The sequence below is a fragment of the Microcaecilia unicolor genome, chromosome 4, assembly GCF_901765095.1.
Source record: "Microcaecilia unicolor chromosome 4, aMicUni1.1, whole genome shotgun sequence".
Classification (NCBI taxonomy): Eukaryota; Metazoa; Chordata; class Amphibia; order Gymnophiona; family Siphonopidae; genus Microcaecilia; species Microcaecilia unicolor.
Genome location: NC_044034.1, coordinates 219370212 through 219384358, shown reverse-complemented (window position 1 = coordinate 219384358; position 14147 = coordinate 219370212). Strand labels below are relative to the sequence as shown.

At 49.2% G+C, this 14147-nt stretch overlaps 1 protein-coding gene across 1 annotated transcript in view; it reads right to left on the bottom strand.

Moving 5' to 3' along the window:
* The window catches only part of AP2A2 (adaptor related protein complex 2 subunit alpha 2), a 279757-nt gene that overhangs the window by 200170 nt on the left and 65440 nt on the right, over window positions 1-14147 (bottom strand). The window contains 1 exon segment of the mRNA XM_030201248.1: window positions 5221-5289. Coding sequence (XP_030057108.1) covers window positions 5221-5289 — 69 coding nt within the window.

Genomic DNA, 14147 nt, shown 5'->3' with positions numbered 1-14147 from the left:
TCGTGGAATGTGCCTTAAAGGCTTCAGGCGGAACCCGGCCAGACAGCAGATATGCTGAAAAGATAGCTTCTTTCAGCCAACGGGCAATAGTGGCTTTAGACGCTGAAGACCCTCTGCGAGGACCTGCAAACAGCACAAAAAGATGATCAGAGGTCCTGAAAGAATTTGTAATTCGCAGATACTGCAACAGAGTCCTGCGCACATCCAAAAGGTGCAACTGCCCAAATGAACCTGGAAACTCCTCCTCAACAAAGGAGGGAAGAAAAATAGGCTGGTTTAGGTGAAACGCTGAAACCACCTTAGGCATGAAGGAAGGCATGGTCCGAACCGTGACCCCTGACTCTGAGAATTACAGAAAAGGGTCTCTACAGGACAGCGCCTGGAGCTCAACACCCATTTCGCTGAGGTAATGGCCACTAAAAAGACGGCCTTCAGTGTCTAATCTTTCTCTGAAGCACACCGAAGCGATTCAAAGGGAGCCCCTTGAAGGGCCTTCAATACTAACCCCAGGTTCCAAGCTGGACAAGGTGCCCGCACGGGAGGACGGAGCCGAAGCACCCCTCTAAGAAACCGTGCCACATCTGGATGAGCAGCTAAGGACACGCCTTCAACCTTGCCACGCAGGGAGGCCAATGCTTCCATTTGCACCCGCAGAGAATTATAGGCCAAGCCTTTGTGTACACCATCCTGCAAAAAGTCCAGAATCGACGAGACAGGAGCCCGCAATGGAGAAAGCGCTCTTGAAATACACCAGACTTCAAACTGGCGCCAAATCCTGGCATAAGTCACGGAAGTGGAGCGCTTAAGGGCCTGCAGGAGAGTGGAAATTACCTTATTTGAGTAGCCTTTATCTCTCAATTGTGCCCTCTCAATCGCCATTCCCATAAGACCAAAGCGTCAGGCGTCCTCCATGGCCACCGGACCCTGTGACAAACAGGTGCGGAACCAGAGGTAACGGAAAGGGAGCCTCCAACAGTATCTGTCGGAGGTCCGCATACCAAGGCCTCCTGGGCCAATCCGGGGCGATGAGCACCACTTCTCCTGGATGCAGCCGAATCCGCAGGAGCACTCGCCCTATCAAGGGCCACGGAGGAAAGACATACAGCAAGCCCAGGGGCCAGGGTTGAGCCAAGGCATCCAACCCGGCAGAGCGAGGATCCCTCCGTCTGCTGAAGAAGCACGGGACTTTGGCATTGGAACTGGTCGCCATAAGATCCATCACTGGCTTGCTCCATTTGGCACATATCTGCAGGAATACATCGTCTGCTAGTTCCCACTCCGCTGGATCTATCTGATGCCTGCTTAGATAGTCGGCTTGCACGTTGCTCTGACCTGCAATGTGAGTTGCTGACAGGGACTGTAGATGCAGCTCGGCTCAGTAGCAAATTTGTTCGGCCTGCATGGCTAGAGCTCTGCACTAAGTGCCGCCTTGTCGATTTATGTAGGCCACTGCTGTCGTGTTGTCCGACATCCCTCGGACAGCCAATCCTTCCAGGGTCACTTGAAAGGCCAGAAGAGCCAGAAACACCGCTTTCAACTCCAGACGGTTGATAGACCACTCCGACTCGTCGGGCGTCCACAGACCCTGGGCATGCTTCCCTGGCAATGTGCGCCCCAGCCTTTCAGGCTGGCAATCTGTCACCACTAGGCACCAATCGGGGAGCGCCAGCGGCATTCCCCGCCGCAACATGCTGTCCGAGAGCCACCACTCCATACTGAGGCGGGCCGCAGGGAGCCAAGAAAGTCTGCACTGATGATCCTGAGATACTGGAGACCATCGTTGAAGTAGAGAATACTGTAGAGGTCTCAGGTGCGCTCTCGCCCATGGCACCACTTCCAAGGTGGCCGTCATCGATCCCAACAGCTGGACAACGTCCCAAGCTCGCGGGCGGGGCATCCTCAGGAGCAGACGGACCTGATTCTGAAGCTTGCACCGCCTTTGCTCGGGAAGAAACACATAGCCCGAGGCTGTGTCGAACCTGGCCCCCAAATATTCTAGAGATTGCGAGGGGGTCAGGTAACTTTTGGCCATATTGACGACCCAGCCCAGAGATTGAAAGACTGAAACCACTCTGGCTGTAGCTAGATGACTCTCTTTTTCTGAGTCTGCTCTGATGAGCCAGTCATCTAGGTACGGGTGAACCCGGATACCCTCTCGCCTGAGAAAGGCAGCTACTACCACCATTACCTTGGAGAAGGTTCGGGGAGCTGTGGCGAGGCCAAAGGCAAGGCCTGAAACTGGAAATGTTTTCCCAACACCGCAAACCGCAGAAACTTCTGGTGCGGGGGGCCAAATTGGTATGTGCTAGTAAGCTTCTTTCAGGTCCAGAGACGTGAGAAACTCTCCTGAATGTACCGCCGCAATGACGGAGCGCAGGGTTTCCACAAAGTAAATGGAGTAGCGGCCTAGACCTTGTTCGGCGGGAGGCACCGGGGTCACAGCCCTTATCTGGCACAGACTGTGCAAAGTCTCCTCTACCGCTGCCTGTTTGGCGGCAGAACCGCATCAGGACTCCACAAACATGTCTCTCACCGGGGCATCGAATTCTATTCGGTATCAGTCTCTGATCAGGTCCAAGACCCACTGATCTGCGGAGATTTTGGCCCACTCCTCGAAAAAGAGGGAAAGCCTCCGATGACAGGAAACGAGGAGGGGGCCGGCGCACCATCATTGAGAGGGTCGCCCCTGAACTCCAGGCCTTGAACCGGCAGCTGCGGAACGTTTGTCCGAGCGAAAGGAGTTTCCCTGCTGAAAGCAGGCATGCGAAGTGAACCCAGCAGCACGCCCCGGGCGGTACCTTCTAGCTTCATGGAAGCGAGGTCTGTAAGAGGAGCAGACCGCCTGATCCTTAGAGGAAGGCTTTGGCCTATCTTCGGGCAAGCGCTGAGGTTTGGAATCCCCCAGGCCTTTAACAATGTTTTCCAGCTCCTCACCAAACAGGAGAAGGCCTTGAAAGGGCAACTTCACCAACCTTTGCTTAGAGGCCATGTCCGCCGCCCAATGTCGTAGCCAAAGAGTGCGGCGAGCCGCCACTGCTACAGCCATTTGTTTAGCCGAAGCTCTGACCATATCATAAAGGGCGTCAAACAAAAAGGACAAGGCCGACTCCAACCGCGGAGCCACTTCAGATAAGGTCTCCGCTCCATCACCGGGCTGTTCCACTGCCTGCTGTAACCAAGCCAGGCAGGCTCTAGCAGCATAACAACTGCATGCAGACGCCCCAAACAGTGAGACCTGCCAAATCAAAGGACCGCTTCAGAGCTGAATCAAGCCTGCGGTCTTGAATATCCTTCAGGGCAACACCTCCTTCAACAGGGAGGGTAGTTCTCTTTGTCACAGCCGTGACTAGGGCATTCACTTTAGGCATTGCAAAGCGAGCCAAATGTTCCTCACTCAGAGGGTATAATTGCCCCATAGTCCTGGCAACCTTCAAAGGTCCCTCGGGGTCAGCCCATTGAGCCGAAATAAGCTCTTGGATGGAGTCATGCAAAGGAAAGGCTCGAGCAGGCTTTCTGGTACTAGCCATCCTTGGATTAACAGAGGTGGCTGTGCCACTCCCAGGATCTTCAATCGAGAGGGCTTGTAAGGCATCTGAAATAAGCACCGGCAGCTCCTCACCGCAGACGGATCATCAAGCTCCTGTGGCAATTCTGCACCTGACTCTGGCTCCTCAGTCCAAGAAGTTCTGCCAGACCCCTCAGAATCCTCATAGCCCTACCACGGGGGGGGTGGGGGGGGGGGTGGGGGGGGGGGGGGAAGAGGGGTGCGCCACACTCAGAAGGGGAATTAGCCCTTCTGCGTTTTATCAGGAGGATAAGAAACAGGCAAAGTCAAATCCAAAAGGCCAGGATCCACTGGGGGGGCAGGCAGAGGGTCCGAAGAACCCTGTGGAAGAGCTCTTTTAAGCATATAAGCCCTATGGAGCAGTAAAACAAAATCAGAGGAGAAAACCGCTCCCTGACCGCCCGGATCCTGCCCAGGGCTATCAGCTCTATTATTAGCCTCACTCAGAGGACCCCCCCCCCCCCCCCCCCCGGATTCAGGGCTCTCCGTCGCAACGGAGGCCGCGCCATGTGGAAAATCCAAAATGGCGTCCGCTGCCTGCTCAGAGCGCAAAAGATCACCGCTCGCCATGCTCGGGCCAGCTTTACCGTCTGTACAGCATGAATTACAGAGCCCCGCTGCTGATTTGCGCTTGCCACATTTAGAACAGCGCTTTACAGTCTCCGCAGCCAACGCCGAAAACGGCGGTAAAATTCAAATATGGCGGTTCGCGCCAAAAACGTCCCGATCACGGGCCCACCCCTGAGGAGTCAGAAAACACTCTTACCTCACTAGACCGAGTATCACAGCTCCGGTCCTGCAGAAGAATCTCAAGAAAAAAAAAACCTCTTTTCCAAGATCGCTGCGCTAAAGCGCAACGCGACTTTAATTATTTATTTATTTTTAACGCTGTGAAGAAAGCAGAGGCAAAAGAGGTAAATAAAAACACTCCGGAGGCTCAGATAAGTGGGAAAGGCAGGGAAAGGCGAACCAATGTGCCTGCATCCACTGAGTGGGAAAGGACAGGGAAAAGCAAGTTAATATGTCCACATCCACGGGGGCATGGGTAAGGCAGGGAAAGAGCTTACCTATGTGCCTTCAAAGTGAAGCTGCTATAGCCTCTAACACCCCGGCTAACAACTGGCAAGCCAGGAGCCACCCCCAGGCAGATTTTTTGATGGAGCTCGAAGAAGCTGCAGCCACCCTGCTTGGGGAGATAGAGAATACTGAAGAGGCACTGTGAAAAGTTGAGTGCTCTCTATCTCCCCCTGCTGGTTGATGGACACAACCCATACGTAATGGCGTCATCTGCTTGATGACAAGGAAACACATGCTTTCCTCTATTGCATCCCGCCCCTCGCTGAAGCAACTTCCTTTGCACAAGGGCAAGACACGGCAGAGGAAAGGTTCCAGGTTCAGCTGCGGATAGTGTGTGCATTGCTACAGCAGCTGCCGAAGGAGGCAGGTTTGAAGCACCATGGGGGGAGGGGGATTATTTTTATTAAGCAATCCATTATAAATATGTAATTTAAGTTTTCAGAGGTAATTACCTCACTTTCAATAGGAAAGAATGCCAAGTGTCAAACTTAACATTTTATTGAGCACCCAGGAACTGAGATTCCTTGTTATAAATTACTCTTTCAAACACATGAATGAAAAGTAGACTGGGAACTCACCTTTAAACTTTGACCTGATATTGGCTAGCTCCTTGTTTATTCTCTTTATCTCTGCTTCTTTGCTTTTACCTGGGAAGGGGGAGGGGTGGAAAAGAAAGATATTAGGAGCAATAGGCAAATTACATTTCCAGGTCTCTACTTTCTTTCTTACACAGAGCAATCACTAAACTATCAAGGGGTAGGGACACAAGAGGGGGCAACACAATTGATCTAAACAAAGTTCACAACTGCAGGCATACTGCTAAATGATTTCTAGCTTCTTTGTTCTATATTTCAACTGTTTGGCTGTAGTTACTTTCAGATTTCTACTCTCTCCAGTTGCCTGTACTCCTTATTTCTTTTGAGTTTGGTAGACATCTAGTATAAGAAAAAAACAACCCATCTCTTTGACTTGCTTTTACGTAATGAGAGAACAAACCTTCTGTCATTTGCCCTCAGCACTGCAGACTGCTGGTGAACCACTATTTTCTTGACTCTGGAACTTCTGAAAAAGTCTTCAATATAATATTCTACTGGAAATCGTAGACAGATTTGCTTTCAGCTGAGAAATCCATCAACCTAGATTTTTCTTCCCAACATATAAACAATTTGTTTTCAATTGGATCAGTTTATATTAGAAGAGAAATAGCTAGAGAATCACCGATCTTAAATCCACTGAAGATCTAGGATTTACTCAGGTGATCAAATCTCCAACCCATGAAAAGGGCCATATGCTAGATTTAGGGTTCTGCTAAGGGGTCAACATTTTTAAACACAGAGCTGGTGGTACCAAAATAACATTCCTATAATGGACAGATTTTTTTTTAAATAAAGATCTTGTATAAAAGGACTACCTAAAACAGATGCACCTAAACAAAGTTTACAACAAAATTCAAGGCACGAGAAATTTGACTGCCGAGGGTAGGAAAAGGACTCTAGGAAATTCATATGGATGAAAATATGACCAGTGTCAGAACATATTGACATCTGGAATGCACATTTAGCAATTGCCTTAGGAAAAACAGTCCCATCGCCAAAAAGGTTCTATGTACTACGTACAGAATGACACGGGGACAAAGTTAGTCTCCAACCCTACCCCGTCCCCACAGGTTCTGTTCTCATCCCCACGGGCTCTGTCTTAAAAAGGAACAATATGCTGTGCAACTATTGTGTATAAATTACAAACAGAAAGCAATACCAGTGAGCAGCATTAATAACCCTCCTCACCGCCACCCTCTACCCGTCCAACCCTAACAATAATTGATTTCTACTACCCCAAGGAATCCTAATCCACCCTGCTAAAATGTCCAGCGGTACAAAATACAACCTGTTCTGTATGCCCTAGAGGGGAGAAATATGCCCTATGAAGCACTGTTATGATTTTTTAATCTGTGGATGAATAAGAAGTCATCAACAATCTCAGGATTCAGTCTAGCTCTCCTGTCTTCCACAGTCCTCCCTGCAATAGAAAATGTCTTCTTAGAAGATGTGCTGATAGCAGGAATGTACAGGATTCACCATGCAAATGTTGCTAGTTGTGGCCAGTATGTTTGTTTGTTTTTCGGGAAAAAAAAATCAAAATATCCTCTGCATCACTCAAACAAACAGTCCAGCTCATTAACAGGCTTCAAACTAGAAAATGACACAGACAAAATTTGTCCCCCTCCTCATGGGCTCTGTCTGCGTGTCATTCTCAAGTACTATGCACAAATGCTCCCTGTGGTTCTCCCTAGAACAATGGGTCCTTAAGTGTCAAGGGCATAAGGTTCTATGTACTACACACAAATACTCCCTGTGGTTCTCCCTAGAATCATGGGTCCTTAAGTGTAATGGGCATAAGCTTGAAAGAAAATGACAGAAATGTCATCTAAATGAAAGCAGGTTCAACTGTAAGAAACATAGCAATGTGCTGCCATGCCTCAGCCAAAACAAACTCATACCCACTAAACCAAGTAGCTATTCACTCTACTGCAAACCACACAACAGAACCAGCTCTCCCAGTTACAAAATAAATCAGCAATGATTTTTGTCATACACATTGCCACCAAAATTAAAGATCTCTAACTTAAACAGTTCCATCGAGCCTCCCACCAACTAACAAGAACACTCCCTTCTCTCTCCCGCCCCCATGCACAGCCATCTGAAATACAATCAACCAGGTAACAGCCAAAAAAAATTCTTGAAAGGCCTACAGCCAATATCCCTCCCCCTTGATCCCTGTCCAGTAAAGACAGTACAGCTAGCAAACAAAAGGCGTTACTGAAAGAGCCACAACTAAAATTGTTAACTCCTCTCTTGTGGAATGGAAGCTGCGAACACCACAAAAAACAAAACAAAACAGAAAAACAAAAAAACCCCACACCCCACCTACTGTTGTGCAACCCCTACTGAAAAAGGGTCCCTCGACCAGGACAAGTTCAAAAACACCCTTTCCTGGCAAAGTTCATAGAAGACTGTATTTTAAAACTGGCTGGTAAGAAATGGTCCAGGATATATTTTAAAGCTCAAAAATGGTCTAGCTGTAATGAGCAAACGTATCCATTCACATGTGTTTGTGATGTTTTTGTGTGTCATGTGGGTGTGTGAGTCTTCTGTGTTTGTGTGTGGTGTTGAATGAACAGAAGTCAAGATGAAAACAAAAAAATAATGTAAGGGCCCTTTTAATAAACTGTGGTAAGATTTTGCACTTACTATGTATTAGGTGCATGGTAAATGCAAAACCTCTGTGGTAAATGCAGGGAATGTGCCCAGCACCCTGCCTTTACTGCACAGGTACCACACTACATGCAGTGGCATATAGCATGGGTGCTCCCGTGCTGTCTGGCACAGCATGTAATGTGGTGCCAGCCCATAAAACAGTCCTACAATGGTATATTCCCTCAATACAATCTCTTGTGGCAGCTCCTCCTGTCCAGCCCATGCATTGATAAGAAGCCCCATCCCTTCTGCAAGATGCTCCCCTAACATGCCCTCTGAGAACTGCTGGGACTTCTCAAAGGCTATCCCTGGTGATCTAGTGGGATGGGGCAGGAGCACATGGATGTGTATGTTATTGGGGGGGGGGGGGGTTTAAGAGGGGGCATTTTGAGCCCAGATTTCTTAGCCACTGGCTGCTGCCTGCCATTGTTTCATCCTGTTACTGCCTGCTCCAAAGAAAGCTCTTTTGGGTAATGCAAAAAATTACTTTTCCCCCCTTTAAAGCTTAGCCGAGATTGGGTGGCAGAGCCGGTGGAGGGAGGCGGGGCTGGTGGTTGGGAGGCGTGGCTAGTACTGGGCAGACTTATACGGTCTGTGCCCTGACAATGGCAGATACAAATCAAGGTAAGGTATACACAAAAAGTAGCACATATGAATTTATCTTGTTGGGCAGACTGGATGGACCGTGCAGGTCTTTTTCTGCCGTCATCTACTATGTTACTATGATAGAAACTGGTTAAACCCCTGTCAATCTGGCTTCAGGCCCGGATGCAGAATGGAGACAGCTATATCCCTTCTTGACAATTTCCAGAGACTGACAGTGTCCACAGACCCTGGACATGCCTCTCCTGGCAATGAGCTCCCCAGCCCTTCAGGCTGGCATCGGTTACCACCAGGCACCAGTCGAGGAGTGCTAATGGCATTCCTCGCCACAGCTTGCTGTCTGAGAGCCACCACTCCATGGTGAGTCGGGCCGCAGGGAGCCAACTGAGTCTGCACTGATAATCCTGGGAAATGGGAGACCAACGTTGTAGCAGGGAACACTACAGCGGTCTCATGTGTGCTCTCGCCCAAGGCACCACTTCTAGGGTGGTCATCATCGACCCAAAGAGCTGGACAATGTCCCAAGCTCACGGGGAGGCATCCTTAGGAGCAGACTGACCTGGGACTGAAGCTTGCACATCCTTTGCTCGGGTAAAAAAAACAAAAAAAACCCGAGACCATGTCGAACCGAACCCCCAAATACTCTAGAGATTGAGAGGGGGTCAGGTGACTTTTGGGTATATTGACGACCCAGCCCAGACACCACTCTGGCTGTTACATGAGGACTCTCTTCTGCAGAGTCCGCTCTGATGAGCCAGTCGTCGAGGTACGGGTGAACCCGGATACCCTCTTGCCTGAGAAAGGCAGCTACTAACACCATTACCTTGGAAAAGGTTCGGGGAGCTGTGGCGAGGCCAAAAGGCAAGACCCGAAACTGAAAGTGTTTTCCCAACACCGCAAACCGGAGAAACCGTTGGTGCAGGGGCCAAATAGGGATGTGCAAGTAAGCTTCTTTCAGGTCCAGAGACGTGAGAAACTCTCCTGGCTGAACCGCCGCAATGATGGAGCGCAGGGTTTCCATGTGGAAATGCCGTACTTTGAGTGACTCGACTTTCTTCAAGTCAAGAATGGGCTGAAGAGACTCACCTTTTCGCGGCACCACAAGATAAGTACATAAGTAGTGCCATACTGGGAAAGACCAAAGGTCCATCTAGCCCAGCATCCTGTCACCGACAGTGGCCAATCCAGGTCAAGGGCACCTGGCACGCTCCCCAAACGTAAAAACATTCCAGACAAGTTATACCTAAAAATGCGGAATTTTTCCAAGTCCATTTAATAGCGGTCTATGGACTTGTCCTTTAGGAATCTATCTAACCCCTTTTTAAACTCCGTCAAGCTAACCGCCCGTACCACGTTCTCCGGCAATGAATTCCAGAGTCTAATTACACGTTGGGTGAAGAAAAATTTTCTCCGATTCGTTTTAAATTTACCACACTGTAGCTTCAACTCATGCCCTCTAGTCCTAGTATTTTTGGATAGCGTGAACAGTCGCTTCACATCCACCCGATCCATTCCACTCATTATTTTATACACTTCTATCATATCTCCCCTCAGCCGTCTCTTCTCCAAGCTGAAAAGCCCTAGCCTTCTCAGCCTCTCTTCATAGGAAAGTCGTCCCATCCCCACTATCATTTTCGTCGCCCTTCGCTGTACCTTTTCCAATTCTACTATATCTTTTTTGAGATACGGAGACCAGTACTGAACACAATACTCCAGGTGCGGTCGCACCATGGAGCGATACAACGGCATTATAACATCCGCACACCTGGACTCCATACCCTTCCTAATAACACCCAACATTCTATTCGCTTTCCTAGCCGCAGCAGCACACTGAGCAGAAGGTTTCAGCGTATCATCGACGACGACACCCAGATCCCTTTCTTGATCCGTAACTCCTAACGCGGATAAATGAAGTAACTACCGCAGCCGCGTTTGGCGGGAGGCACGGGGATCACCGCTGCCAGGTGCAACAAGTCTTGCAAGGTCTCCTCTACCGCCGCCAGTTTGACAGCAGTGCCGCATCGGGACTCCAAAAACACGTCTCTCATCGGGGCAGTAAATTCCAATCTGTAGCCATCTCTGATCAGGTCCAAAACCCACTGATCTGAGGTAATCTTGACCCACTCCTCGAGAAAGAGGGAAAGACGTCCTCCAACTGCAGGAATCGAGGAGTGGGCCGGCGCACCATCATTGAGAGGGTCGCCCATGAACTCCAGGCCTTGAACCGGCCTCTGCGGAGCGTTTGTCCGAGCGAAAGTAGTTCCTCTGCTGAAAACGGGCACGCGAAGTAAACCCAGCAGAACGCCCCGGGCGGAACCTTCTAGCTTCACGGAAGCGAGGTCTGGAAGAGGAGGGGAAACGCCTGACCCTTGGAAGAAGGCCGCGGCCTATCCTTGGGTAACCGTTGGGGTTTAGCATCCCCCAAGCCCTTGACAATTTTCTCCAACTCCTCACCAAATAGAAGGCCCTGCAAGGGCAACTTCACCAACTTTTGCTTAGAGACCATGTCAGCCGTCCAATGTCGTAGCCATAGAAGGCGGCGAGTGGCCACTGCCAGAGACATCTGTTTAGCTGAGGCTCTGACCAGATCATAAAGGGAGTCAGCCAAAAATGACAAGGCCGACTCCATCCACGGTGCCACCTTCTCAAGGGGCTCCGCTCCATCCCCGGGCTGTTCCACTGCCTGTTGCAACTAAGCGAGGCAAGCTCGAGCAGCATAACAACTGCACACAGACGCCCGTAAGGCTAGGCCTGAAATTTCAAAGGACCATTTCATTGCTGATTCCAGCCGTCGGTCCTGCATGTCCTTCAGGGCGACCCCTCCCTCTACTGGTAGGGTAGTCTTCTTCGTCACAGCCGTGACTAGGGCATCTACCCTCACTAAGAGGGTATAAGTGCCCCATTGCCCTGGCAACAAAGGCCCCTCGGGGTCAGCCCATTGAGCCGAAATAAGCTCTTGGATGGAGTCATGCAAAGGAAAGGCTCAAGCAAGCTTCTTAGTACTTGCCATCCTCGGATTACCAGAGGAGGCCTCGCCAAGCGAAGGATCTTCAATAGAGAGAGCCTGCAAGGCATCAGAAATAAGCACTGGCAGCTCATTGCGGTGGAAAATGCTAACCGCAGTGGGATCATCTGGATCCAGTGGCAATCTGGCACCTTCCTCTGGCTCCTCAGACCACGAAGGCCTGCCAGACCCCTCAGAATCCCCACAGCCTGACCATGGGAGGGAAGGGAGGTGCACCACTCTCTGAAGGGGAATTTACCCTTCTACGCTTATCCTGCGGCCAACTGTCTGTGGAAAAAATGCCTGACGGCAATTCTGGGCCAGCCTTCACCGGAGGGGAACCAGGTAGCAACACAGAGTCAGACACCTGCGGCAGAGCCCTCTTTAACATGAACGCTTTATGTAAAAGCAACACAAACTCAGGGGAGAAAGGCTCACCCTGGTCTCCCGGTTCCAATCCAGGGCAAGCAGCTCCTCTGGTAGCCTCCATCCGAGACTCCACTCTGCCTCAGACCCCTCCGCTCCTGCGGGGGTCGGACCATGCGGCGCATTCAAGATGGCGCCCGCTGCCAGCTCCACCGAGCGGGAAGAGACATCGCTCACCATGCTCGTGACGGCCCTGACGTCTGAAGAGCACGATTTACATAGCCCCGCTGCTGATCTTCGCTTGCCACAACGTGAACAGGGCTTAACAACCTCTGCAGCCATCGCCAAAAATGGCGGAATATTTCAAAATGGCGGATTTGCACCAAAAACGCCCCGATCGCGGACCCTTCCCAGAGGAGCTACAAGATGCTCTTATCTCAACAGACCGAGTCCCAGAGCTCCGGTCACTCTGCACAGACAGAAGATAGCCTCAGAATCGCAGCGCTAACAAGCGCGTCACGTTTTTTTTTTGTTTTGTTTTTTTTTAACGCTGTGAGGAAAGTTAGAGGCAACAGCTACAGAGGCACTCCGGGGGTCCAGAAGAGTGGGAAAGGCAGGGAAAATATGAACCAATGTGCCTGCATCCACATAGAAGAGAGTGGGAAAGGCAGAGACAGGGCAAACCTATATGCCTGCATCCACATAGGGGGGGGAAGGGTAAGGCAGGGAAAGGGCTAACCTATGTGCTTTTAAAGTGGAGCTGCAATCACCACAACACCCCTGCTACAACTGACAAAAGCACAGGAGCCACCCCAGGCAGATTCTTGAAGGAGCTGAATAAGCTGTGCCCAACCTGCTGGGAGATAAAGAATACTGAGAGGCAGATGGAGCTAGCTGTCCAGGATGCACTATGGTTTTCAGTGTTTTCTATCTCCCCCTGCTGGTAGGTGGACACAACCCATTCGTAATGGATTCATCTGCTGCTGATGACAAGGAAGCAAATATTTAAATAGTCTATATGTGAATGATGTAAACATTAAAAATAAGACTGGAGAGTAACTGTATATGGCAAATAAAATACGTTGGCATATTAGAAAAACTATGAATTGGGACACAGATACCAGGGTGCAAATATCAAAATTCAAATTGGTGGAGGGGTGGCATATGTTAAACAGAATAAAGCCCTGCAGTAAGCAAAATGCAATGTCACATCTTTATGGATAGAAATTCGATCTGCACTGAGAAGAGAATGAAGTGGTGAAGCATACTATTGTCCACTTAGACAGAATGAAGAGGCAGTGAAATACTAAAGAGAAATCAGGAAAGCATACTAATTTAGTTTAATTTCAGTGTTTTTGTCTGCACTTGACATGTAAGTTCTAAGCATAATACAAAGCACAGTACAAAATGTGGAACAGTATGACTACTTATTCGATGCAATAAACCACATCATAAATGTCATAATACTGTAGAATCAGAATACATACAGTTGCAATTAATTTACTGGCAGGCTCGTTTTTGATTTTTTTTTTATAATTTATAATATGTCAGAACAGAACTTACACATGGTGCAACAAAAGCGGTACAAAAATAGCAATTAAAAGTCATAAACCTAAACACTCAGAAAATGAAGCAAGAGCTCCAGTGTCAGGTGTTGAACCTCCTCTACACACCAACCAACACTCCATATCACATCCAAACATTCCACCTACCCCATTCTTTCACTCTTCCCCTTCTGTAGATCATCATATACTGGGCTCTGAGGGGATAGGTGCACCAGATAGAAGTATATTGGCACAGCTCTAGCTTGCCAGTTTTGCAATAAGCAAAGACCTCAAATCTGGCCATTTCCCACATTTTTTGCTCCCACCGTATTACTAGGGGTGCCTATGAGAGGCCCAGTATTGTAATATAATTTGCTTTAAGGTAAAGAAAAATATAAATGAACTTACGGTATGGGCATGAAATATTTTGTGCTATCCTCCCCCCCCCCCCCCCCCCCGGGCCCCTAATAAGGTCTCATAACCCACTCCAAGATAGCCAGGGCCTCGCTTCAGATGTCCAGAGACAGGAATTCCAGAAAGGAATGACAAAAAGTCACCCAACTCACCTTACAATGCAAGCAATGCCCATCAGCCCAAAGGCCACAGCGTTCTCCCTGGGCATAGGACAGGTAAGCACTTAGTATTTTAAGCCGAATCTCCTGCAAAGTCATGGATTTAACTAATTCATAAAGGATTGAGAAGAGCGTAAGAAATTGAGGGCAGTCAAACACTAT